At 35.1% G+C, this 22,364-nt stretch overlaps 4 protein-coding genes across 8 annotated transcripts; 2 read left to right on the forward strand and 2 right to left on the reverse strand.

Moving 5' to 3' along the window:
• Positions 1-948: 948 nt before the first annotated feature.
• On the reverse strand, positions 949-4,799 carry LOC140984120 (uncharacterized). 5 transcript variants are annotated; one of them, XM_073451321.1, is made up of 10 exons: positions 4,637-4,799; positions 4,023-4,186; positions 3,688-3,801; positions 3,179-3,604; positions 2,649-3,046; positions 2,379-2,478; positions 2,160-2,219; positions 1,979-2,065; positions 1,649-1,777; positions 949-1,572 (listed from the first exon to the last, which is right to left on the reverse strand). In XM_073451321.1, exons 2-10 carry the CDS (start codon positions 4,098-4,100, stop codon positions 1,279-1,281), a joined length of 1,686 nt encoding a protein of 561 aa, XP_073307422.1. In that variant the 5' UTR covers positions 4,101-4,186; positions 4,637-4,799; the 3' UTR covers positions 949-1,278. The 5 variants fall into 5 exon arrangements, with proteins under 5 accessions (XP_073307422.1, XP_073307421.1, XP_073307423.1 ...); XM_073451320.1 differs by having other exon boundaries at positions 4,408-4,799; XM_073451322.1 differs by having other exon boundaries at positions 4,023-4,116; positions 4,387-4,799.
• Positions 4,800-8,458: 3,659 nt separating this feature from the next.
• Positions 8,459-10,153, forward strand: LOC140985188 (fasciclin-like arabinogalactan protein 21). Its single transcript, XM_073452962.1, has one exon. The coding sequence runs from the start codon at positions 8,712-8,714 to the stop codon at positions 9,888-9,890; it is 1,179 nt and encodes a 392-aa protein (XP_073309063.1). The 5' UTR covers positions 8,459-8,711; the 3' UTR covers positions 9,891-10,153.
• A 2,115-nt stretch (positions 10,154-12,268) lies between these two features.
• On the reverse strand, positions 12,269-15,835 carry LOC140985251 (4-hydroxy-3-methylbut-2-enyl diphosphate reductase, chloroplastic-like). Its single transcript, XM_073453047.1, has 10 exons — positions 15,465-15,835; positions 15,097-15,293; positions 14,172-14,351; positions 13,929-14,060; positions 13,717-13,791; positions 13,533-13,638; positions 13,356-13,450; positions 12,947-13,132; positions 12,605-12,691; positions 12,269-12,517 (listed from the first exon to the last, which is right to left on the reverse strand). The coding sequence occupies exons 1-10, from the start codon at positions 15,736-15,738 to the stop codon at positions 12,452-12,454; spliced, it is 1,398 nt and encodes a 465-aa protein (XP_073309148.1). The 5' UTR covers positions 15,739-15,835; the 3' UTR covers positions 12,269-12,451.
• A 1,705-nt stretch (positions 15,836-17,540) lies between these two features.
• Positions 17,541-21,182, forward strand: LOC140983784 (uncharacterized). Its single transcript, XM_073450918.1, has 8 exons — positions 17,541-17,772; positions 18,163-18,251; positions 18,878-18,941; positions 19,626-19,703; positions 20,031-20,107; positions 20,200-20,266; positions 20,344-20,451; positions 20,868-21,182. Exons 1-8 carry the CDS (start codon positions 17,701-17,703, stop codon positions 20,895-20,897), a joined length of 585 nt encoding a protein of 194 aa, XP_073307019.1. The 5' UTR covers positions 17,541-17,700; the 3' UTR covers positions 20,898-21,182.
• Positions 21,183-22,364: the final 1,182 nt, after the last annotated feature.

Raw genomic sequence — 22,364 nt, forward strand, 5'->3', positions numbered from 1 at the left:
TCGTCCACTAATTTGTTTTGACGACTCTAATAACTTATATCACACTACAAAATACCTCAATGAATACAATAAGATTTACGGCTACACATACCGTTGACGATGGATTAACGAGCTACCATAAGGAGTTTGCTAATGCCATTAAATTTGGAATATAGTAAAGTAGCTCCGAGATGGGGAGTTTATTAAATCCGTTAAAACTTGTGATTGAAAATGTTATTTTAAAAATATGATGGTCATTTTTTGCCCAAACCAAGATTTTATAAACTTCTTACGGGATTATTCACTAAAAAAAGAAAAAAAAATAAAGGTTTAAAAATTTAATCAGGCCCATATTTTATTTTTGAAGAAGCTTTGGAACATATTTTTATTTCCAGGTGTACTCCAAGAAGCCTCAATAAGTAGTGTGATCCAATAATTAGTGGGCCAATTTTTTATCCATAGTATACAACTTACTATAAATTATCGGAAATTATATTTTTGATAATGTGGTTTATATATATTTTTGTTAGCGATCAATTTACAATTTAATCCACTAATTTGTATTGTTTTTCAATTTTAGTTATTTTTTTTCAAAAGGTTAACGTGGCATCAGCTACGTAAGCAAAGTCCGGCACTAGGTCAACAATTTTCGGTGGCACGCTATTTGTTTTATAATGCCACGTCATCATTCCAATGAAAAAAAAATTCAAATCATTAGAAGAGTGGATTGTGAGCATAACGAAAAATGAAAAATATGTAAATTAAATAACCATAAATTTAATATCATTCGCTTACATTTGTCATGCAAATTTTTTATGTATAAGCATTAGGGAAAAAAAATTTATTTATTTTTCAATGTACTATAGTTTGAAAAATTCTTTGTGTATTGAGTTTTACTTCATAAAGACGGATTTTGGTTCGGGAATTTTTGTCAACTAAGTTAAATCAAAGTCATAATAATTCTTGAAGAAGGAACAAGAAAAGCTCATGGATTAAATAAATCGACACCATATTGCATGCAATCTGAAATAAATGTGAACCATTTTGGGAATGACAGATGAATCACTCTACAGCCATGAAATGAACACACCTCAAGATGAGATTCATCCCACATATCCGTCGTCACGCAGCTAACATCTTCATGCACCAATCTTAGATGTTCTTGAACTGCGATTTTTCGGATTCCAAAGCACTCGGCTATGACTCATGATTTATCCATCATTCAAACGTGTCATTTTACGCAGTTCTACACAAAACAATCACTTCCCTAATGGTTCTTAGTAAGAATCCACACACATCTCACTTGACTAACTCGATTGATATCAGGAAACGAAAGGCGAAGTTGAGAGGAATCCAATCGATCTTTTTGCAGTATTTTCCTTGCTGAAAATTCTTTCTCAAAGAATCCGGCATCGAAAGCTCGAGCATCTCTGCCACCCCAGATGGAGATAACCCCATTTCCTTTACAAAAAACTCCACGTTTTTCGGTATGTGCAGTCTTTGATCTTTATGTATCCTGATGTTCATTTGAATGTACTCTTCTTTCGCTATTTCTAGGTCCTGGAAAATATTCTTTGGCGTATATAAACGAACCTGGAAGAAGTTGATTAATGTATTCCCAAAAGACAAATTTTTAAACTTATGCAGTGAAAGTAAATTGGCAGCTTACTAATGGATCCGATTGGCATCCTGAGCAAAGCGCAAAATGTAACAGAGGCTCTGGATGCTTTACTGCGAACGATTTTCGAGGTTCTCCAGATTTAAACTTTGTCTTGGGGAAGAACCATGAGTGAAGCCACTGTAAGAAAGGGATCGAGTTCCATTAGGCCATGGAGTTGAATGTTTGGCAAAACATTAATAAATATTTGGAAGCTCGAAGACTACTCGCTATGTATGGAACAAAACTCAAAGTTCGGCGCTAGTTCGATCATTTTTGCATACAAAATCAAATAATATTTTAAGTGAATTCGATCCAAACACCAGTACTTTGAAGGAATACCTGAGAAGGACGCGGCAAACGACATCCCAGTATCGAGCTTTGAATAGCGTCGACACTAATGGTGTGGCCTCCTATGTTATATGCAGCCTGAATCAATCAGAATATTTATAACACCTTACAGAAGATAAAAATAAAAATCAAAGAATTGAAGATTAAGGAATGTGACAACAGAATTTACTACCTTGAGAGCTACAGAGGTCCTCTTTTGATTTCCTCTTGGAATCCCGTGAACCAAGAATGCCTGCATCATTTTACATGGGTTGCCCAAGATTCAGACATTGTAATATCTAAAACAACTGAAACTTAATGGTATCAGGACAATATAATAAGAAAGAACAAATAAGAACATTTGTCCACTCGATTGAATTTTCGGTCAGCCCTTCGGTTATTAAATCCTTACATGCATCACTAAGGCGTTGTGAACGTTGATCCAGAACGCTAATTTCTCTTCATGTTTTAGTTTTCCGGGATCGACTGTCGCCAACCTAGAAATGAGAAACCTGAGAAGAGTAGTAAAAAACTAAGAACATTAGGAAGTAAAACAAGGATTGTGTAAGACTGAATGGTTGCCGCGATATTGAAACTCTCAGTGCAACTCAAATATTCAATGGCCAACATTGACTGCTTGCGACTCCGAAAAAGGAATCAAAAGCTAAAGGATTTCAGGTACCTAAACTTTTGCAGCAAGGCTTCCACCTCATTTAGCCTCTGGGGCTCTCGAACAACGTCTTGTACCTCGATTACGGAGCGGAAAGATCCACTAAAATCTTTGGAAGTTACAACATGGAAAGGATTGTTCATACGCGGATTAGAAGATGAATTTTCTTCACAAGATAAGCTGCTCAAGTCTTGTAGTCCTTGTGAAGAAAATTTAATCAGTGGCGATGTATGTGGGCTGGAATTTGAACCGTGATTGAACAAAGGAGGATCAGAAAGGTGACAGTATATTGTTGAGATGCACTTGATCATCTCCTCGGAAATCCAGTTGGGCGTTTCGCAAACACGATTGGGAAGCCTTGAGCCAAGAAACTCTGCCAAATTAGCATTGGAAGTGGAGTCTCGTGCCCGCTGGTGAAACGACACAAGAACATCGTATTCATGTCCATATGAATCAAAATTTGCTTAGAAATATTGCCTGAGTGAGCACCAAGCATAAGTAAGATCATAACCAATTTTCCCTGATAATCAAAGATTAATTACCTCTAGCATCGACAGAGGCAAGGAATGATAAGAGTCAACAGCTTCGTAGGGAGGTGAGGTTCTAAAGGAAGAAGCTGAATACTGAGACAATGAAGAATGGCTTCTGTCAATGCCACTATCAACAAGACTCTCTGCTCCCAAAATATCATCACATTTCCAACGTAAATGGCCTCCTCGATTGCCGTCTTTCACAGATTTGCTGCATCTTATGATTGAATCTTCACTCGCCGATCCTAAATTAGTTCTTGGCACTTCAATAACCAAAGAACCAACTGTTCTTGAATCGGCTGTCTGATGTTCGTCCACCGTAGGTAAGGAAGATACCCTTTTGGCGAAATTTAGCCTATACATAGCTAGAAGATACTTCTCCAAGTACACCACTTCCATTTCCAAAAGGGCGATTTCTTTAATGAGATTCTCAGCTGGCTGGACATTAAAAAAGATGGGATCTTTTAAGGATTTGAGAGAAAACATAAACATCTTCAATGGTAAAAAAATAAGAACAGAACCTGGGAAAGTGATTTATATGCAGGATCATCTAACAGAGGCTGGCAATTCATAGCCTTCTCAAGTGCAGATCGAACCGCAGTTTGGCTTTCTAATTGTTTCTGAAGTTGTAAAATCTACCCCCCCAAAAAAAGAAGAAAAAAACAAAACAGATGTCAAAACTCACGTTTTTTTCATTTTTTTTCCTTGGCTTAATAAGTTGATTTCTTGTGGGCACTTTAATTTAGATTTCATTTCAACATCGTGTTTTCTCAAAACATAAATCATTCATACCGAAATGGCTTGAAAGATCAAAGGGGAAAATAGCAAACAAACATGATCCGCCGATGAAATTTACCTCTTCTATCAGCAGATTTTGGGTCTCCCCTGGAGACAACTGCCTCTTCTTCTGTTCAAAGTTCTTCAGATTTCCCATAATCGAAGTATTAAACCTTGCAAAGATGTGCAAGTCTTGCTCTTATTTATCCATACGCAATATCAACAGATTTGCCAAAAGCGGTCCTAAATACAAAAAAAATCTCAAATTCCACGCCTTAATAGTCTCCGAAATTACATTCTTGATGATAAATACTTCGACCCACTTTCCCATTTTAGAAAACAATCCCATTAATAAAACTTTTTACCTACCTTCATAACAAGAACAAGCAGCTAATGGAAACAAGAATGCGTAAGAAAAAGAAAGGGGAAAGGTATAATAATACCTCTCAGAACATAAAACCTACCAAATTCAACTTGCATTTAATTTCAATCTGATTTAGATTCATCGAAGCATTAAATGCAGATTATTTGAAGTATAAAATCCTCCAGAGTGGAACCAAATTCAGACTACTGCCGATACAGCATTAAATGCAGGATGCAGATATTCCGACAGAGAGTGACAAGTGCTTAAACGGAAACGATATACGATGTAAGAAAGCTCCAAGAAACATAAATTTTGTGAAAACAAGAGACCTCAGCAAAAGGGTTTGATGCAGGGACAGAGAGAGAGAGAGAGACTGCTCAATCACACGTATTCTATTCAAAGAAAATCTCGAAAACGTGAGTCAAAGCTCATGTGTTGCGATGACAAATTGGGTTTTTAAATCTGATCTTCTCTCGAATCAAATCAAGAAAATATTGTAATATTTACAATGATCGTACCAGTAAACCCAACCCAATGGGTGTATTGTTTTTACATTCCTCGCATGTTAAAAAATCAAAATAAAAATAAATCAATTCCTTTTTTGGATTGTAATATTTACTTGGTATTTCGATTTGTTCTTGGTTACTTGACTTGTCACTTACTTGTCATACAAAGGCAGCCCACCTTCGCAACCTTTTGCATGCCCTGCGTGCGTTGCATTAAAAGAAGTAAATCATTTGGAAGCATTATCAAAGTATGGCTCCTACATTTAATGCTTCAACTATATAATATAATTTCAAAAGTATCGAAATACAGTCTTACATATTTCTGTCTCCGCCACTGGGTTGGAAGACCTCAAAAAATTTAAAAAAATTAGAGGGAGAAGAGCAAATATTAGGGAGGAAAGTTAAAAAATATATATAATTATTTTTAGGCTCCTAGTCAATAAAATTAAAAAATGAAGAGAGACGGTCGTTGGGTGACCCAATTTTCTTGGCTCCGCCACTGTTTGTATAATGTGTTAGGATTAGTAGTTCATCATCACGAATAAACAAACAATTCGAGGATATGCATTGAATCACATTAGATTAGTGAAGCTAAAAAGTAGAGGAAGAGGCTTTTACATAAGATAAAGCTCTTGAACATCGAAAGAAGTGAAAAAAGTTTAAATATCAAAACAAAAGGTATAGAGGAAAGCTTCGAGAAATATGATGATTTTTTGGTATTGTTTTGCATGGCCTAGTCAATTCTCTTGAGTCACAATAACAAAACAAAAAAGGACGCAAATCGCAACTCACAAATCTTGGACTTTGACACAGAGAATTCACTTTTTCATATTGGTGTCATTTGCTTGTTGGAAAAAAGATATGATCATGTACAGAATTAGCGATGGTATTATCAGAATCAGTTATTTCGATCGGTTGTAAAATCATCTCTTCGAGATTTTATATTAATTTGATATTAGCACCGGTACGGAACCAGAAAATAGAGGTTGGGAGACCAAAATTTTTTTAAAAAAAAATTAGAAGGGGAAAGAGCAAATATTATGGAGAAAAAGGAAAAAAATATATAATTATTTTTAGACTCTTAGTAAATAAAATTTAAAAATTAAGGGGAGACGATAGTCAGGTGACCCAAATTTCCCGGCTCCGCAAGTGTTAGAATTAGTAGTTCATCTTCACAAATAAATAATTCGAGAATATGCATTGAATCACATTAGAGTAGTGAAGCTAAAAAGTGGAGTAAGAAGCTTTTACATGTGATAAGCTTTTTGACCTAAAAAGAAGTGAAAAAAAGTTTAAATATCAAAACAAAAAGTATAAAGGAAAGCTTCGAGAAATATGGTGATTTTTCGTATTGTTTTGCATGGCCTGGTCAGTTCTCTTGAGTCACAATAACAAAAAAGAATGCAAATGGCAGCTCAAAAATCCTGGTCTCTGATAAAAAGAATTCACTTTTTCATATTGGTGTCATTTGCTTAGTGGAAAAAAGATATGATCATGTACAAAATTAGACATGGTATTTTCAGAATCAGTTATTTCGGTCGGTTGTACAATCCTTCGGGTTTTATTGTTAAAGCAAGAAAAAAGTCATATTATTTATATTTAAAATCACTTTTGCTTCATAATCTATATTATCAAATTTCAATTTTAATATGTTATAATTACCATTTTTTTATAATTTTAGTTTTTTTTATACAACGTTGATATGTGAATATCAGGTAACACTTTCTTTAAAAATGACTAAAATTGCAAAACAAATTTTATATATATATATATATATATATATGACTAAATTAAACTCAATTTTTGTAAGATAACAAACCAAAATTGTAAACATCGAATATAGAGGAAGGAAAAATCAAAATCAATTTTTTTCCTAGAAATAAAGCATAGATAATTCCCTTTCATTTTTTTACTTTATTTATGCGATATATCCATAAATTAAATACTATTTCATTTTCATGTCTTAAAATTTTCCGAACTTTTATAGCCTTGGTTTGACCTTAGCACAAACTTCTATCTCCACACGCAGTACAAATAAATATATAAAAAAATTATTGATCAAGCAAATATATTAAAAAAACATATATTTCAGTCTCTAAAATCCATAACATTGTTGACTTATAGGTCTTGAAGTCTGTCCATCTTCGAGAAATTGGTGCAATTTTTGTCTTTGCTGGATTGGTCCAAAATCAACTGTTATTTTATGGTGTTGTTTCCAATTATCTCCATTTGTTTTGCTGCAATTTCGTTGCAAGTCAATCATCAGTTTTTCCAAAGAATCTCTTACAGACATGCTAATTTTAATACACAGACAGAATGCATCTGACTGCATCGATTATTTATATATATTATTCAAACTCCAAGTCGTTGAAATTGGTGTGCAGAAGATTTAGTTTATGTTGTTTTTATAGATTCTTGAAATAAATCATTGTTTGATTATTGTCTTACAGATTTCATTTAATGTTGTACTGATTATTGCACAATCTTAAAATAATCATTGGAAAGCTATAGGTCAAATCCATGTTAGAGTTAATAATATATAAATGTATTCAAATTTATTTATATATATAAAATTGTGATTTTGGCAGAACAACTTGTCTCTCTCAAATGTGTGTGTGTATAGATTAAAAAATTTAAGTAATTATTAAATACCACGTGAAAATCTTTTTGATATAAGAAAAATCAGTTAATTAGAATCTTTGTACGCCCTAGACGAGATTAGGCAAAAACTTGTGTGAGACGGTCTCACGGATTGTATTTTGTGAGACGAATATCTTATTTAGCCCATCCATGAAAAATATTACTTTTTATATTAAGAGTATATCTCATTTGAGTCATCCATGAAAAAATATTATTTTTTTATGCTAAGCGTATTACTTTTTATTGTGAATATCGGTAAAGTTGACCCGTCTCACAAATAAAGATTCGTGAAACCGTCTCACAAGACCTACTCACAAGATTAATGAACAAATGTTTAGATTCAAGAATTCATTTATTAAATTAGATTAATAGTAGTAATTCATTTATTAAATATAATTATAATAAATAAATAAATAGGGGTGTTTATCGGTCGGTTCGGTTCGCTTTTCGGTTTTTTATTTCGGTTTTTTGGGTTTTCGGTTTTAGAAATATATAATCCGATATCCGAACTATTTTTCTTCTGTTCAGTTCGGTTTTCTACCAAAACGGTTCGGTTATTTCGGTCGGTTAATTCGATTTTGGTATAATTATTTAAATTAATAATATAAATGTATTGTAAAATATAATATGTTAACTTTCTACATGTTTTCTTAGTAAAATATTTAAATATAAGGTCTAAATTAATTAAACAAACAACAATCAACTAAAAATTGTTCAAAATAGTTTTTCATTTACTAAATATCATATCAAAATATATAATATTTTTTCGATTTATTCGGTTTTGACATGTATAATCCGAAACCGAACCAAATAAACTTCGGTTTTAACATTTATATCCGAAATACAAAATTTGAATTTCGGTTCGGTTCGGTGTTCGATTTTTTCGATTTAGATTTTCGATTTTTTCGGTTTTATCCGAAGTTTGAACACGCCTGTAAATAACCCCGTAAGAAGACATTGCTGCGAACTTTCCAACGCCTTTGTTTCCATACAAAGGCCCAAACAAACCTCTGGTCCGGAATATAATATAAAAGCCCATATTTGTTGGACTAAAACTTCAAAGCCCAATAGTTCTGGAGAAGACTATCTAACAACAAACGGTTACCAAGGGCAATGGCGCGCCTGAGAAAATTAACAGAAACCGGAAGGATAAATTCGTCAATTTGCAGACTAACCGAATCCTTCTCCCGCATTTAGTTCGTTAATAAAAACCCCACACTCGATCGTTTACTCTTCACTTTCACACTCCACAGATTCAATGGCTCTGCGATTCCTTCTCCTGCCTCTGATCATCTCCGCCGCCGCTGCAACGGCAACCAACGGCAGCAGCACCTCCACTTCACCCCCTCCGTCAGCCTCCGCATTCCAGCCGAACTCCCACCCATTCAATCCAGCTCTCATCTCCACCATTCTGTCTACTCTCGGATTCCAGGAGTTATCTACTGCAGCCGTCGCCGCTAACCTCTCCACCAACACTCCGATAACCGTGTTCGCTCCCTCCGCAGCCTCTCTCCTCACATGTCCTTCGTGCTCGCTTCCTCTGCTACTGCAGGAGCTTTCTCTCCCAGGTCTCTATCCCCTGCATTTCCTGCAAACGCTAATATTCGGCACCAAAATCGAAACCCTAGCCCCCAACCGCTGCCTGACCGTCACGAACAATGACAAGGATAAGGTTTTCGTGAACGGAGTGGAGATCTCGCATCCTGATCTCTTCAATAATGGTCTGGTTGTCATTCATGGTCTCCAGGGATTTGTCTCGCATCTCTCTCCTGTCTCGTGCGACGTCGAGCGCATGTCGTCACTGTCCTTCCCTACTCAGTCTCTCTCATCACGGATCGTTCCGTCTCCGTCGCTCTCTATCATGCGCCTGATGTTGAAGGACGCTATCCTCCGCCTTCGAGCCACAGGATACAGCATCGCTTCCCTTGCAATACGTGTGAAGTTTGTGCACCTCTCGGAGTTGAAATCGATTACGATTTTTGCACTCGACGATGTCTCCATCTTCTCCGGCGAAGGAACCTCCTACTTGTATAACTTCAGGTATCATGTGGTTCCAAACAGACGACTGACTGGGGCGGAGCTGGTGAGCTTGCCTACAACCACGGTATTGCCGACTATGGACGTTGGAAACAACCTGGTGGTAACCACCGCCGGCGGAGGCGGTTCCCTGGCGCCGATGAGGATCAACTACGTGAAGATTAAAACGATTGATCTGATGCACAATAGCAGGATCGTGATCCATGGTATCTCTGCGGCGTTTCCGCATATGCATACTCCTTATCTACCGTACGATCAGAAGGGAACGAGCTTCCCGCAGATCGAACAGTCCAACTGTGATGACATTGACGGAGAACGTGGAATGTGCTTGGTGGAAGCTGCGGCGCCAGCTGGCATGCAGTCAACTGTTGGCACTGAAGGTCATGTTTCTGAATTTTAGCTTTGACAACTGTATAGAATTTGAGAGTAAATGGAATGTCTGTAACTGCTGGGTAATTGGACAGAATAATGATAAGGTACGTTTGCATCACAAATTACTTTTAATTCTTCGTCTCATCAGAATTTTTTTTACGATGATCTTCAAGAGAACGAAAATATCCTTTTCCTTTTCGTTGCAGCTTCTCATACGATATCGCATCCGTATTAATTTCTACGTAGTCTGTATTAACTGTTTTAAAAATGTTATGTTGACTGTCGACTGGAGCCAAGTCAAGCGGATTTTCCCGCAAGATTGAGCTGAGAATGATCCGTGAAGAGACTATGTACACTGCTGCATGTTAAGTGCTATTGAAGGATGAAGAAAATAGGACTACCAAATATTCAATATTCAAATCCTGGTTACAAAATCACAAACAGGCCACAGAATTGTTAACTGAAACTCTTTCGAAAATAACTTCCCCATAAATGTTAAAATGTCACGTGCGGTTCTTGTGAACTATTTTTCATCTAAAGTACAGTAAGTCCTTTCTGGTACAAACAAGATTAAGAACATATAAAATTCCATTCCCTTTCCACCATCTTGATGCACCTTCACCCATACAGAACACGTACACAAAAGTAGGATCGGTTGAGGACTCATAGGCATCTCCGCACTGTGTTATGTTGGATATGTCAATGTCAGGGAAACTGCAACACTGAAACAACAATTCATAGAAGCCTATCAAAATACATGGAGCGATGATATTCAGAACATTTTCAAATAAATGAAAACAATGCTTATATCAAAAAACAACATGAATACTCAGTTAATAACAAATATTTATTTGAAACAATTCTTAAGAAGATACATGGAATTTCGCAGCAGGCCAGTAATGGCGGTCGAGGTACGCGGAAAACAGTGGCCGGAATGACGTCGCGTTTCTCAGGTTTCGACGCATCTGTCTTTCTTCGTCGAGGGAATTGCCAAATGTTATCAATGGCCCAATCCGATTTCTCGAATGAGCCCATTAAGAATTGGAGGTATTGATCGGCCCATCACCACGCAACTGGTATACGAAATTATTTATTAAGATTATAGCGTAAATCACAAATTCAAAGTCTGGCGTACTTATATTCATTAATATTTAGAACGAAAAATAATATTTTGATATAAAAAATAATAATTTTTCATAGATCGGATATGAGATATGTCTCATAAAATTAATCGATGAGATANAGAATATTTTAGTTTTGTCCAAATTCTCAGTCCAGAATGGAATCCCAGAGTCGGCTACTTAACTACGTTTCATAATTAATAATTAAGTTTATTACTTAACATCAAAAGAACAAATTAATTAATCAAAATTTCTGGCCGGGTTGTCCAGTCTCCAAACAACAGCAGTAATAATTGATTTTGGAACAATGTCAAACTTAGCCTTCAATTTTGGCAACCTGTATCTTCTTGATGACTTTAATAATTTATTATATTATATTTTCAGCCTGTTTTATTTGACTCGAAAAATTTCATAAGCTGATGTCTAAAAAAATTTCAAAAGCTAAAAAGATAAAATTATTTGTATCTAACGATAGATCTTCATTTAAGGGACGAAACAAAGATTCTATAATTGGAGAGCAGATGTTCTACCGATAAGCACTCACACGAATAATCTATATATTGCAAGTACACATTTCTAATTAATCAGGAAAAAATATTTATAGAAATCTTATTTAATTTTCTTGGTGTAAATCAATTTTTATTCTATACTAGTATGCTGATGTTTTGATTTATGATGTATATTTTATTCTAATTAATTCTTAAATGATGGTTATATTTATTTGGATGTGAAATTGAAAAAAATATGATAGTGGATAGAAAATTAAACAAAAAATGGAGAAAGATTTAATTAATTGTTAATATATTATGCCTTAAAAAAGTAAGAAGAATGTTAATTGAATTTTTTTAAAAAAAACTTCATCGACGTACTAGGAGTTAAATTTTTTAATGATTAAATTTTAATTAATAGTATAAATATATGATCGTGGTAAAGATAATAGAAACATGATATTGATGAGAGTTGCAATTTAGAGTGAATTTTAACATTTTTTATTTCTTCATAGTTTTTAAAATCGAATATCGATTTTAACTACATCCACTTACATACCAAGACAAGACATGTTTAGCCCTACACAGATATTTATATCACAACATAAAACACCAAATCATTGAGTTGTTTGAAACACAAATTCATGAAATGATCTCATAAATCTATATTCGTGATACGAGTCGATCCAATTAATATTTACAATGAAAATTAATATGTATGACTTAAAAATAATATTTTTTTAAGTTAGACCAAGTTTGAAATCTGTGTCACAAAATTGATTTGTGAAACCGTCTCGTAAGTGTTTTTATGTTTTTTATATCAGCGAATATCACTACACATACACATATATACACATAAATATAAATGTTTTCATACCATTACAAAAAGTTGGACAATAACTCATTCCTCCATGCCTCTGCTAGCCAAAATATAAGCCGTTTCGAGTAGCTTTCCAACACGATACTGGTTATAGCACGGTCTATGCTAAGTGCAGCAATTCCTCGCGCTTTATCTCAAAAATTTTCGCCAGAACATCTTCAACAACCTAGAAAAAAATAATGCCCACGGAAAATAGATCAGCTGCAGCCCACAATCTTTCAAAATTCCCGATAGTTAAGCAGACTTAGGTTACCTTATCGGGTGTCGATGCGCCAGAGGTAACACCTATTGTGATAGGACCATCTGGTAGCCAGTTCTCTTTCTCGACCAACTCACCATGCTGTCAAATGCACCTTAAAAAGTTAGAAATAAACGAATATAGTCTGTCAACATTTTCACCTACATAAATAGGTGATGATTGTGATCAAAATTAAGACACGTCGATAAAATTTTAACCCTTTGTTCATTTTGTCATGGGTTTAGGCTTCGATTAAACCTGAAGTTATTTCTCTCACTAAATTCGAACATAAAACATCAAAGAATGTCTGTGCACCAAATATATGATAACAAGATAGAATGGTCAGTAGAAGCGTACATTTAACTTGTAACTTATTTTGTTTCCGGGACCTATCCTTTTCTCGCTGTCAACCCAGTAAGACGGGATTCCACGTTCCTCTGCAATTTCTTGTAGATGCGAAGTGTTGCTAGAGTTCCAACCACCAACGACTAGAATAAGATCCAACTGCTCATCAACCAGTTTGAACATGGCATCTTGCCGCTCCTAATTAAAACAACGGTTAAATGTGAGACAAGATATACCGAACTGAATGGTTAAGGACAATCACAAGCATTTTGTACTGCGTCTTATATGAAATCCACACACACATTCATAAATCAAGTCACCAAAACAGAGTCGCTAGATACAAAAATGCATGTTCTTCAAAATCATATCAAGGACAAAAAGTGGGTATGATATGTTTAGAAAAGGGAGATAAAGAATTTACTTGAGTTGCATCGCAAATAGTATTGAAACTTATGAAATGGTCGTTCAGATTTTCCACTCCAAACTTGCGCATCACGGTTCTCTCGGCTAATTTTCCTGTAGGGAAGGACAAACATCAATTCACATGCCACGTAATACAGACATGTTTGAGAAACTATGACACTGGTTTGTAACTAACCAATCTCCTCTGTTTCACCCTTCAACATCGTTGTTTGATTTGCAACACCAACTTTTACGAGGTCTATGTCTGGATCAAAACCCTTGGACACAGCATATTTAAATTTCTGCAAAGGAAACAATCGCTTTAAATCTGAACATAGAAAATAAAGTTCGACTTCAGGAGCATAAGATGCTGAGCTTACCTCGAGAAATGCATCCTTGGATGAGGAGGAACCATCAAGCTCCCCATTCAAAACATAATCACATACATACGTTGCCTGTGATTATTACAGAATTTCTAAAGTCATAACCACGTGTAAACTACCTCTACACCAATCTTTTTCTTTATTTAAAACAACATCAGTGGTCGATCAACAAACAATATAGTTAAAATTAAGCACAAAATTAAGTTTACCTCTGCCATATTCTTTACAATGACATACTTTCCAGCAAAAGAAGCAGTTGCAATAGTCTCTTCGTGAGAGTATTTACCATGGATAATTGATGTATACTCTCCCTTCTTGTGTTTTTCGACCGAAGTCCAAACCTGTAAAAAAACAAAATTTTGGAACTAGGGAGTGAGATACAAAGTTTGTTTCGGATAGAACATATAAAAAGATAATAAATTGAAAAAAAATATATTATAGTAAAAAAGTACCTTCGACACCCACGGGCAAGTGGTATCCACTATTTGCACATTTTTTTCACTCAAAACCATCATCTCGTCTACAGAAGCTCCAAAAGCAGGAAGAACAACAACATCCTCCTTGTGAACAACATCGAATTGTTTCTTTCCGTTGTCGACAGGAATATTTTTCACTTCCATCTCTTCAAGCTTCTGGTGATAGAAAGTCAAATAGTCGAATTATTAATTATTATAAATCAATTTTCCAAAAACAAACTAGTTCATAGGAGGTGACCCAAAAATAATGCAACTCATGTGTAAGCCAAGAATCAGGGAATATATTCTGGAATCTGGATTTAAATTTAAGCACACCCGTGTAACTCGGCCGAGCACTAGGCAGCATAAGCTAGCTAAACTCGGACCAACTTAATGAAATACACGGAGTTTGCATGACAAGGATTCTGAATCCGTGTTTCTAATTTGGTACCATGTAAGCAACAAATTTAAAAAAACCAGAGTACAGGAGATGTGATCCAGCAATTATAATTTTTCCCTTTGACAGTTATTGAGTTTTATTTCTTTCTACAGATGATTTAACATTTGAAAAAAAAAAGTAGAGCATTCCATTAATATTTTAAGACCAAAGTCACATATTACAACCCATCAAACACAAACAAGAATCTTGAACGATTCAAGCACCCAAATATATTCCTCGAGATTTATTTTGTTGGTTCAACGTGATTGCCAATTTGCCATTAAGCAATCTCGAAGGAAAAAATCATAACCAAATTGATTGCTTTTTCCCAGAAATTGAGGGGGAAAATAGTGATTCAGAAAAGTTGGCCTTAAGAAGTGACCAGATTTGGAAATATTTCCTTTCAATCATTCATCCATATCAAATAACACAAAAATTTGTACCAGAATCCATTCTGCAATTAAGAATTCAAGAAAAAGAAACCTGATTAACAGTGGGGTTGTGAATAATTTCGTTAGTGATCCAGATCTTCTCGTTGGGGAACTGCTTTCTAGCCTCGTACGCAATCTGTACAGCTCGCTCAACTCCCCAGCAAAATCCATAGGCTTCTGCAAGCTTCACGGTAACATTCCCCCAGGTGTACTGGTACCCATTCTCCCTCAATTTTTTTATGGTGTCGCCTGAAATACTCCAAAAGCAGGAATAAGTTCGAAATCTAGGCAAATTAACCAATGGAGCTGAAGCGAATCAGAAAATTAATAATTTACAAAAAATACCGTTCCTACCAACTTTCATCAGAAACAGTAAGAGCATCATTAACGCAAAACAAAGGAAATTTCAACGCGACATACTGGTATATTCTTGACCCATTCGCTCGAGAGTCTCCTCTTTATGCCCAAAACCCTTGCGATTGTAATTCTTGCTCCTAGTCAAGTTGTGGCGGAAAACCTTCGCATCAAACTCCGATTCCACCGAGGCGGAAGACGACGGAGCAGCTTCCCCTGCAGCTGCGCACCGGAAGAATGCCGGCTTACGTTGCTGGAATATCCTGGTATCCGGCGAGAAGAGGTCGGCACGAGAGGAGATACGAGAGAACTGCATAGAGATCGCCATGGTGAGGGGCATGCAGTTGGCTCAGCGCACATTAGTGAGAAATGAGAGCGCTAAAAATGTGCTGAAGTATCGGGTTGGTGTGCAGTGTGCCTGTGGCGCAATATAGTCGCTCGTGACCCTTGCTTGGCTTTTACTTATGCTTGTGTTTGTTTGGATAACGTATTCAATTTGGCGCTGTCCGATTTTGAAGATTCAGCATTGCACCAAATTTGATGGCTGCTGCTCATTTTTTGCCCTTTGTTTGGTTTTATTATAATTATTTTTAATAATTTATTTAAATCAACAACGGCGACCCACACGATAAAAAAAATTTAAATACAAATAAGGAAAATAAATTATAATATAGCGTTAATTATTATGTGAGGGTAGAATATATATAGTTATTATCGATATCATAAAACTCTTCAAAGAACGTTTCAAATATCAATTTTGTGATACAGATATACAACTGGACATAACTCACTCAAAAATATTGTTTTTTATGTCAAAAATATTGTTTTTCATTGTAATTATGAATCGATTCGATCCATCTCGTAGAGTAACTCGATAGATTTATCTTGATATTGAATATCAGTAATCATCTCAAACGCAAGACTTTGATATCGACCTAATAAAAAAAGTTGTTTATTATTAACTAATTTGAACGTTATATTTATTTTGGCTCAACCATGATAGAATCAAGGACCCAAATTTAACCACACATACATGAGATCCACTAATTTTTTTAAAATCACATATGTGTGTGAATCTTGTTCATCCAAACCATATGAGACAGTGTCCCCAAATGTAGCATCGAAGCTACCCTTGTCTTTTAGTCTATTGCCTACATATATGGAAAATAATATGTTGAATTATTTAAGCCACCGAACTCGAGCAATAATTTCTGGAGCCAATTGATGTAAAATAAACAGGATGGTCAAGGTTAGTGAATTCGGCACCAAGTAAGTCTGAGCAGAGACGGAGCCAAGGAGGTGGTGGGTGTAGTCGTGCCACTCGATTTTTTATTTTTATATAGTAGGGTGTTAGATGTAATTATTTTACTTCATTTTCTTCTTTTACAATTTTCGCTCGCCTACCTGAATTTTTAATATATTTTTGCGACTCTCTAACTTTATTTTTATGGTTCCGTCGTATCTGAGAGTATATAGATTGAATGAAGAAACGATATCCTTAATACATGTACCCGGGACACCATATTTGAATTTGGCTAACAGAAGACCAAACATCTGATCACGTACGTGCTGCAAGTGATTTCAGCACATCTCTTTTAAATTTTAGTTACGTGCAATTGTATTTTTTAATTGTTTGTAATTTGTAATTTATATCAAACAAATGAATTGATGTGATAATTTTCCGACTAGTCAAATTGGACAGACCAATCAGGCCGATCCATAAACCGTCATCCTATTAACCCGTTTTGACAAGCCCATGAGCAACCTCGGCCCATTAAGTTATCTTATAATTGTGCACAAAAATTCTTGTGACACAATCACACATGTCAATTTCATGGGTCGAATATCTTATTTGCTAACAACAATCTCACAAATAATCTACACATCTATACTACTATATTAAGTATGAGGATATGATAATAACAACTACCTAGAGAGGACACCGAATTTTTTTTTCAATTTTACCCTTATATGATTTGTTTTTGTTTTTTAATTTCAACACACATTTTTTTATTTATTTTTATTTTAATAATTCAAATATCAATTTAGTTCATCCATAATTTGTCGAATTTCACTTTAGTTCATAGATAATAATAAAAAAGATAGTACACACGACCGTGTGCATATTAACCAGAGATTATAAAGGCGAGGTCTCCCATCGGCGGATCCGTCCGCTTTTATTTGTTAAACCGTACGCTTCAGGAATAGAAGTTACTCGAATCCGACCGCAAGCTGAAGCCCAGAATCGGGATTGCTAAAATTCCCGGTGCTGTGTACATAATCTGCATACGTAGTCAGGGAGATGATAGGAACTGGGAAAATGAAGCAATATTCCAACGTACTCGATCGACCACTCAGCAAAGGCAAACAAGAGGTTTTTCTTTTTAAAAATTATTCAGATCTTCATTTTGTTTACTTCCCGATGACCATCATATTCAGTTAAGTGTTGATATTGTGATAAAGGGTCTTTTTTTAAAGTTTCTTAGGTAAAATCTATGAACCCATTTTAACACACTTGAATTTTTTTTTGGGAATGATGATTGAAGGGTTACATTTCTAGAGCCCGTTCATTTTGTTTTAGTATGGATTATAGTGAGATGGTTTTACAGCTAATTTGATGAAACTACAGCGATTCGAGATTAGATTTAAGTGGCGACTTTGCTGACAATGAATGAGATTCATGTGGTTATGTTGCCGACAATGGGTCTAATTATCTGATTGCATCAATGTTGATAATAATAATGACTAGAGGATTCTTTTGCAGGTTAGTCTGAGTGCATTTGCATTCTTGTTTTCGGAGCTTGTTCAGTACAATCAGACTCAAGTAGACAACATAGCAGAATTGGAACGAAGGTAACTTCTGGTCAATATATTGTATAGATTTTGGATTACACTATCTTTGTATAGTTCAAACTTAAGTGAAATATTTACTTGGATATTGCTATATTTATCGTTGAAGTGTGAAGAGTGTTTACAATGCCAAAAATAAGAAATAATCTTTGACCTATTAGAGTTATTGTATGTCTCAAGAAAAGACTATACTTTATCAAAGTAAAAGTTACTAAAGTATAATTTAAATAGCATAAGATATATTTTATCTACAATTGAACAATAATAATATAAAAATATTTATTATTATTCAACTATACAACCAAACACGGATAAAAACTCCATAACATTTCACATTACATTGCATTGCATTCCCCACGTTTAAAGCTCGTTTCTCGTGCCTTAAAGGTGCACCAGCGTGTTAGCTTTACGGTTGCCCCTTGCGTCTTGGCGCTTGCTGTGAGTGCTTCTTAGGGTTCATGAATGAGGAATTAGAATTTAGCAATGGAATTGACATTATCTTTTGATGGTTAATGGCTTAAGGTGGTGATCCTTTTTGTTGAAAGTTTAATTTGGAATATTTCCTTGAATGTTTATTATGTTATCTGTTTATGGTTGATGGTATTATTGATGTGTTTCCTGTGTTTCAGGTTAGAGGATGCTGGCTATGCTGTTGGAACCAGGGTCCTGGAACTTTTCTGTCACAGGGAGAAGGTGGTGAACTTTATCACAACCTCTGATTTGTTACAATTCCGTTCTGGAAAGATAGGTTGCCTTTGTATGCACATAAGCTGTATAGTGCTATTCTTGAGATATTCTTGGTCCATGTCTGCATATTGGCTCTTCATATGTAACCCTTCTTTTACTTAAGACAATTGCAGCTGTAGGATTTTGTAAATAAAAAAACCTGAATTAGAAGGCGCTCAGGCAGATGTATGTGTGATTTTTGTTTTAAATTGGAATAAGCTGTTTTCTTAGAGATTTTGAATTTGTCAATATATTCAGCTTGTGCACCATACAGGACTCGCTGTTATGGCATTTTTTGTTTGATATATGTGAAAATTATTTGCAAATAATTTTTTTCTTCTTCTGCATCCTTTTCGTGCCACCACACAGATTTTAAAGTCCAATATCGAGGAAGAATGATTTTGATGAAGCGTTTAGGATATGCGATTTTTAAGTTTGATTTGATTTATTTGTGATAAAATTGCATCCTGCAGGTAGTCCAATTTTTTCATTAGCTTGAAAATGAGCATTCATTTGCCCATGAAAGGTTTATATTTGAAATGATAACATTAAATGATTCGCACCACATCCAATCTTTGGTGTGCCTTCTAGATCATTGATATGAATTTATATTTTTGGGTACAGTTGTGTGATATTTTTGTGTCTCTGTAGGCTAACAGAAGGGAAACACGACTATTGGGTATCTTGTCCTTCATACACAGTACAGTGTGGAAGGTCTTGTTTGGAAAGGTTAGTGACAATTTATTCTCTTCTAATTATGCCTCTCTCTGGTGCACACATATTACTCTTCCTTGAGCGTTACTATAGTCCTGCATATCTTGTGGATGAACACCATAAAATTTAACAAATAATTAGATTTGGGGCCAATGCAAGTGGTGGAGCGGTTTATTTCCTATAACTTGATTCTACGGTTCAAGCCACACCGTTCAAATTTTAACAATAAAAACTAAACATGGAATTTGTTCTCCTCATTCTCTACCCGTGACAATTATAATCCAGAGTTTAACAATAAGAACTACTCATCTCGTTGTCTGTTTTTATTTACCTGAGTATCAGGTGGCCGATTCTTTGGAAAAAGGCACAGAGCATGAAGATGAGTACATGATAAGTGAGAAGGAACTTCTTGTTAACAGGTTATATTTGTTTGTGTACAGATTCATTTTTTTATCATCTTAATTTTTATAGTCTTTTACAATTTCTCGTTGACATAATATTTACGATGTAGATTTATTTCAATACCCAAAGATATGGGAGCGTTTAACTGTGGTGCCTTTGTTGCTGGGATAGTGAGGGTACTTACTGCATTGATTAATTAAATTTGGAATTTTTAGGGCAGAAGCTCTAATAGCTTGCATTTTCCATCTTGAAGGGAGTACTCGACAATGCAGGTTTTCCAGCTGTAGTCACTGCTCATTTCGTACCTGTAGATGGTCAACAACGACATCGAACAACCATTTTGATTAAATTTGGCGAAGAGGTATTTTTGACTGCAGAATCTTGTATTCATGTAGTGTATCATTGTAGTGGTTACGCATCCATCGTTCTACCTTGGTGTTTCAACAAACTTTACTGGTTAGAATATTTTCGTCCACGACTCCAGCTAAACCAATCTTGAAGTTGTAGTTTTGTTCATTAGTTGGATATTGGTACAAAAATCGAAAATGAGCAATTATTTTCTACAATAAAGAGTCTATCTAACTAAATGTTCTCTGTTTCGACTTTTATCTAAAGAACGAGAAAAAATCATGGATATGATTGCATATGGTCGATGGCCCGATACTAGTATCCACTTTACTTTCATATTTGTGCACATACATGATTCATTGCCAGTTCACAGTTGCACCTTAGCTTCTTTAAACTTTTCTCAAATTCTTCGTTTTTCTTCCTTTTTAGGTGCTACAGAGAGAAGCAAGATTAGGCTGATGAAGCTTCTCGATTTCTGATATCATTCCTTAAACCTGCTCTCACGAATGACCAGAGAAAATGTGTCAAAAATTAGCCATTTGCTTGCAGCTCTCCTATAAACTCTATATATGAGCCTTTTTTTTTTCAATTCTGGCATGACAATTTTACATATTTCAGCCAAATATTTCTATTATTAAGTACGACTTGTACCATTTCGATGTGTTTCGGAGTTGAGGTGATTGCTGAAAGCTGAGTTGTAAAATTCTTGGGGGCATATCAATGAAATGAATTGATTTAGATTAATGAATTTGATTTGGTACATATTAAGTATAAATCCATGATTTCAATTATCTCGGTAACACCCTCACGTTGCATTTTGATTAAATGATTTGAATTTGAGGAAAAATTTGGAAAACGGTGAATGTGAACAAATGGCTAAGGTAAAAGATTGGCCATGACATATTTTAGGACAACTTTTTAGAAATGGTCTGGGAGAGTAGAAGATACCTTTGATATTAATTCCTGATTAAATATTTTTTTACTGTCTTTGTCAAATAACATAAGAATTTACTTGGTAATTATTATCAATATTTGAGTTGAAATTTATGTGTGCGACTATCGTAAAGATGTAGTCAAATATTAGTCTTTGGATCATTAACGTATATGTCAATTTTCATAAAAATATGAAAGATAAACATTTTCAATATAGCCATGTATTTGCCTTGCTACTCTGTGAGAGCGAGTTCGGTTTCTCTTGGTTCCCTCGAACCTCTGAGAATACTCCGGCAGCAGCGTAGGGAGAACTCCTCGAACGGAGTCCATTTCAAACATGTCAGCTCCAAATGTGTATCCTATCGGAACATAGACCATTCGATGATGAGCTAATGGTGTAATGTATTAATTGTGATTAGAAAGAGAGGAGTCGTTCATTACTCACTTGGAATCGGCAACCAAGCATTCGTGTCAAAAAGAAAATAAAGAAGAAACTTTAAAGAATCAAATTAGAAATGACATTCAGGAATGATAAGACAGAACAAGCATCTTCTACTAGCTAGGAGAAAACTGCACATGAAACTTTGGGTTATTTTTCAACTATTTGATCAGGCCGACTGCTTCTCGGCTCGCGCACTGGTACGACGTTTAGGCTGCTACGCGGTCTTTGATGTCACACACTTTCGTAAATAAGCAACCAACCACGAGTACATAGACAATGTAAAACAAGTCAGTTTAGATAAATATTTAAGTTTTAAAATAAGCTAATCATTCAAATCTCAACAATTACATGAGATATTTAGTTAGTATTAAGATTGGAACTTGGACCTAACTCAACCCCAAAAGCTAGCTCAAGGGAGGAAGATTGTTCAAGTCCATATATGCAACTCCTATTTATTTTATCCAATTGATATGAGACAACTAACGGTTAAATTAAATTTAGATAAATATCTCATCTCGCTGTATAAAAAAAATTAATAAGGGTGGCGGGGT

The sequence above is a fragment of the Primulina huaijiensis genome, chromosome 9 (genome assembly GCF_012295235.1).
Source record: "Primulina huaijiensis isolate GDHJ02 chromosome 9, ASM1229523v2, whole genome shotgun sequence".
Classification (NCBI taxonomy): domain Eukaryota; kingdom Viridiplantae; phylum Streptophyta; class Magnoliopsida; order Lamiales; family Gesneriaceae; genus Primulina; species Primulina huaijiensis.

Coding starts and splice junctions, on each gene's coding strand:
- LOC140985251 (XM_073453047.1), bottom strand. CDS start 15,738: ATGCCCCTCACCATGGCGATCTCTATGCAGTTCTCTCGTATCTCCTCT. Junction 13,792..13,928: donor TTGTAAAGAATATGGCAGAG/GTAAACTTAATT, acceptor TAATAATCACAG/GCAACGTATGTATGTGATTA. Junction 13,133..13,355: donor CTATTTGCGATGCAACTCAA/GTAAATTCTTTA, acceptor TGTTTTAATTAG/GAGCGGCAAGATGCCATGTT.
- LOC140984120 (XM_073451321.1), bottom strand. CDS start 4,100: ATGGGAAATCTGAAGAACTTTGAACAGAAGAAGAGGCAGTTGTCTCCA. Junction 3,047..3,178: donor TGCCTCTGTCGATGCTAGAG/GTAATTAATCTT, acceptor TCGTTTCACCAG/CGGGCACGAGACTCCACTTC. Junction 1,778..1,978: donor GTTTGCCGCGTCCTTCTCAG/GTATTCCTTCAA, acceptor CCTTTCTTACAG/TGGCTTCACTCATGGTTCTT.
- LOC140985188 (XM_073452962.1), top strand. CDS start 8,712: ATGGCTCTGCGATTCCTTCTCCTGCCTCTGATCATCTCCGCCGCCGCT.
- LOC140983784 (XM_073450918.1), top strand. CDS start 17,701: ATGATAGGAACTGGGAAAATGAAGCAATATTCCAACGTACTCGATCGA. Junction 20,267..20,343: donor TTGTTGCTGGGATAGTGAGG/GTACTTACTGCA, acceptor TCCATCTTGAAG/GGAGTACTCGACAATGCAGG. Junction 20,452..20,867: donor TGATTAAATTTGGCGAAGAG/GTATTTTTGACT, acceptor CTTCCTTTTTAG/GTGCTACAGAGAGAAGCAAG.